General features: G+C 34.4%; 4 protein-coding genes and 3 non-coding genes across 7 annotated transcripts in view; 4 read left to right on the top strand and 3 right to left on the bottom strand. All coding sequences in view use genetic code 11, as the record gives it.

The window, feature by feature from the left end:
* The window catches only part of psaB (photosystem I P700 apoprotein A2), a 2,205-nt gene extending 2,098 nt beyond the window's left edge, over positions 1-107 (top strand). The window contains exon 1 of the mRNA in view: positions 1-107. This exon is cut by the window's left edge and continues 2,098 nt beyond it. Within this exon, the coding sequence (YP_010425965.1) occupies positions 1-107 (107 nt within the window).
* A 121-nt stretch (positions 108-228) lies between these two features.
* On the top strand, positions 229-531 carry rps14 (ribosomal protein S14). Its single transcript has one exon. It carries the CDS (start codon positions 229-231, stop codon positions 529-531), a length of 303 nt encoding a protein of 100 aa, YP_010425964.1.
* A 154-nt stretch (positions 532-685) lies between these two features.
* Positions 686-759, top strand: trnfM-CAU. Its single transcript has one exon. It is a non-coding gene; the product is annotated as a tRNA-Met (tRNA).
* A 252-nt stretch (positions 760-1,011) lies between these two features.
* On the bottom strand, positions 1,012-1,082 carry trnG-GCC. Its single transcript has one exon. It is a non-coding gene; the product is annotated as a tRNA-Gly (tRNA).
* Positions 1,083-1,415: 333 nt separating this feature from the next.
* psbZ (photosystem II protein Z) lies at positions 1,416-1,604 on the bottom strand. The gene has a single exon. It carries the CDS (start codon positions 1,602-1,604, stop codon positions 1,416-1,418), a length of 189 nt encoding a protein of 62 aa, YP_010425963.1.
* A 400-nt stretch (positions 1,605-2,004) lies between these two features.
* On the top strand, positions 2,005-2,096 carry trnS-UGA. The gene has a single exon. It is a non-coding gene; the product is annotated as a tRNA-Ser (tRNA).
* Positions 2,097-2,361: 265 nt separating this feature from the next.
* The window catches only part of psbC (photosystem II CP43 chlorophyll apoprotein), a 1,422-nt gene continuing 1,283 nt past the window's right edge, over positions 2,362-2,500 (bottom strand). The window contains exon 1 of the mRNA in view: positions 2,362-2,500. This exon is cut by the window's right edge and continues 1,283 nt beyond it. Coding sequence (YP_010425962.1) covers positions 2,362-2,500 — 139 coding nt within the window.

Genomic DNA, 2,500 nt, shown 5'->3' with positions numbered 1-2,500 from the left:
TTTCCATTGTACAAGCAAGATTAGTTGGATTAGCCCACTTCTCAGTAGGTTATATATTCACATATGCGGCTTTCTTGATTGCCTCTACATCGGGCAAATTTGGTTAATTTTTTGTGTTGTCTTCGCGATAATCTCATTTCTTTCGATGGAAAAGGGAGTCCCCTTTTTATACACTTTTACATCTAGGATCCGACTTGTATCATTGATACTAATAGGAACTGAACCATTATGGCAAGGAAAAGTTTGATTCAGCGGGAGAAAAAAAGACAAAAATTGGAACAAAAATATCATTTGATTCGTCGATCCTCAAAAAAAGAAATAAGCAAAGTAGCATCGTTGAGTGATAAATGGGAAATTCATGGAAAGTTACAATCTCTACCACGTAATAGTGCACCTACACGTCTTCACCGACGTTGTTTTTTGACCGGAAGGCCGAGAGCTAACTATCGAGACTTTGGGTTATCCGGACACATACTTCGTGAAATGGTTCACACATGTTTGTTGCCGGGGGCAACAAGATCAAGTTGGTAAGGATAAAAAGATATTTTTTTCATTTCTATGATCATCATCGATCGTAGAGAGACCCTTTACCATTCTGTACAAATAGGTTATTCTATTTGTACAGATCTGGTAGAGGGCACATTCGCTTTTTGTTTGTCCATTCGTTCTCAGTCCTTTTCTTCGGCGCGGGGTAGAGCAGCTTGGTAGCTCGCAAGGCTCATAACCTTGAGGTCACGGGTTCAAATCCTGTCTCCGCAAAATTTGAATTTTGTCAAAAGTTTGAGGTTTGAATCTGTTAACTAGTAAGTTAATTAAATACTACATTATATTCGTTAATTTAGTTAATGTTAATGTTAGTAATTAGGTTTTTTTGTTTTGATTTTGAAGTGAGAAAAAAAAAAGACCGAGACGGATAGAATCACTACACTATCATCATACACTATAAACTATAAGCCAAATTCTTTATATTTAACATTCTCATAGTAAATTAAATAAAATTACTTTCCCTTGAGCGGATAGCGGGAATCGAACCCGCGTCTTCTCCTTGGCAAAGAGAAATTTTACCATTCGACTATATCCGCATTTTTTCCTTCTTTAGAAGGAATATGTCCCTAGTACATACATATATAATATATATGTGTGGATGATATTTGTGTAGAGTCGGACCCGATACTTTACTTCAAACTTCAAGTGAATTCCAATTTAATTCTTTATTTATTTTATTCAATTCATTCAAGAAATTTTAATTTGACCCCTCCCTATAATTTTTTTGTTTTAGTTATTTGTTTTTTTGTTTGTATTTTTTGTTTTTGGGGGGGGTTATTGTTATATTGTTTCAATTTTACTGTGTCTCACAACCCGTAAAGAATTCGGATTAGGGGGAGGGGTCATTTTTGGATCTGGAACAAATAGGTTCAAGAGATGAGAGAATTAAGGATACCCACCAGAAAGACTAATCCAATCCATAATGATGTACCAGAAAATACAATATTTTTGTTACTTGACCAACCATCGGGAGAAGCAAATACAACGGGTACGCTAATCAATAAGATTGATGAAGTAGCAATTAATGCAAAAACAGCCAATTGGAAAGCTATAGTCATATGTATAATCCTCCAAGCTATCAACAAACGAACTATACCATTTGATCCCTCTATCAATCATTGTACTAAAAGTAATAAATGTATCACGGAGGGATTTTCTACTATGTACTATGAAATTCATTGATTCTCTATAATATGACTTATTTACTACTTTAATTTCATATTTAATTTACCACTTTATTCAAAGATAGAACCACAGGGCATTTTTTCATTAATAATTAAATATGAAATACTTAAATGGGCATCATAGATCATATGTTTCTATATAATATACAGAAAAAAATGGATGATCGCTCTATCAACTTACACCTAATACTTTTATACAACTTGTGATAGTATCGGCTCATCTAACCATGTTCTATTCGGGGGAATAAGAATAAAATAGAAATTGACTTATGTTGGAGAGATGGCTGAGTGGTTGATAGCTCCGGTCTTGAAAACCGGCATAGTTCTTTTTCAGAACTATCGAGGGTTCGAATCCCTCTCTCTCCTTTTGCTTGTTCAATAGAACTGTTTTCTTATTTTATTTATTAGTTTTGATTTTGATGGTCCGTTAAAATATAAAATAAAAAAACAAAGAGAATGGCTCGGCTAGGTGAGATAGCCGAGCCAGAAAAAACAGAAATGAAATTTCGAAATTACATAGAAATATAGAAATGAGTTAAAAAAGGGAATACTTTTTACGTATGACCCGATCCCAATATGTAATATGTATGAATCCGATTGATTCCTACCTTAAAACATTGCATTTATTATCTCAATTAAGAGGGGTCATGAAAAGAACAGGTTCCAAATCACGATCAATTCCTTTTTCAAATCCTGCTGCAGCTGCACGAGCCCTTCCCGCATGCCACAAATGACCCACGAATAGGAAGAATCCTAGAACAAAATGAGAA

Source organism: Amaranthus tricolor, chloroplast (assembly GCF_026212465.1).
Source record: "Amaranthus tricolor chloroplast, complete genome".
Taxonomy (NCBI): domain Eukaryota; kingdom Viridiplantae; phylum Streptophyta; class Magnoliopsida; order Caryophyllales; family Amaranthaceae; genus Amaranthus; species Amaranthus tricolor.
The sequence above is the reverse complement of the archived record's forward strand: the minus strand, read 5'-3'. Positions and strand labels throughout refer to the sequence as shown.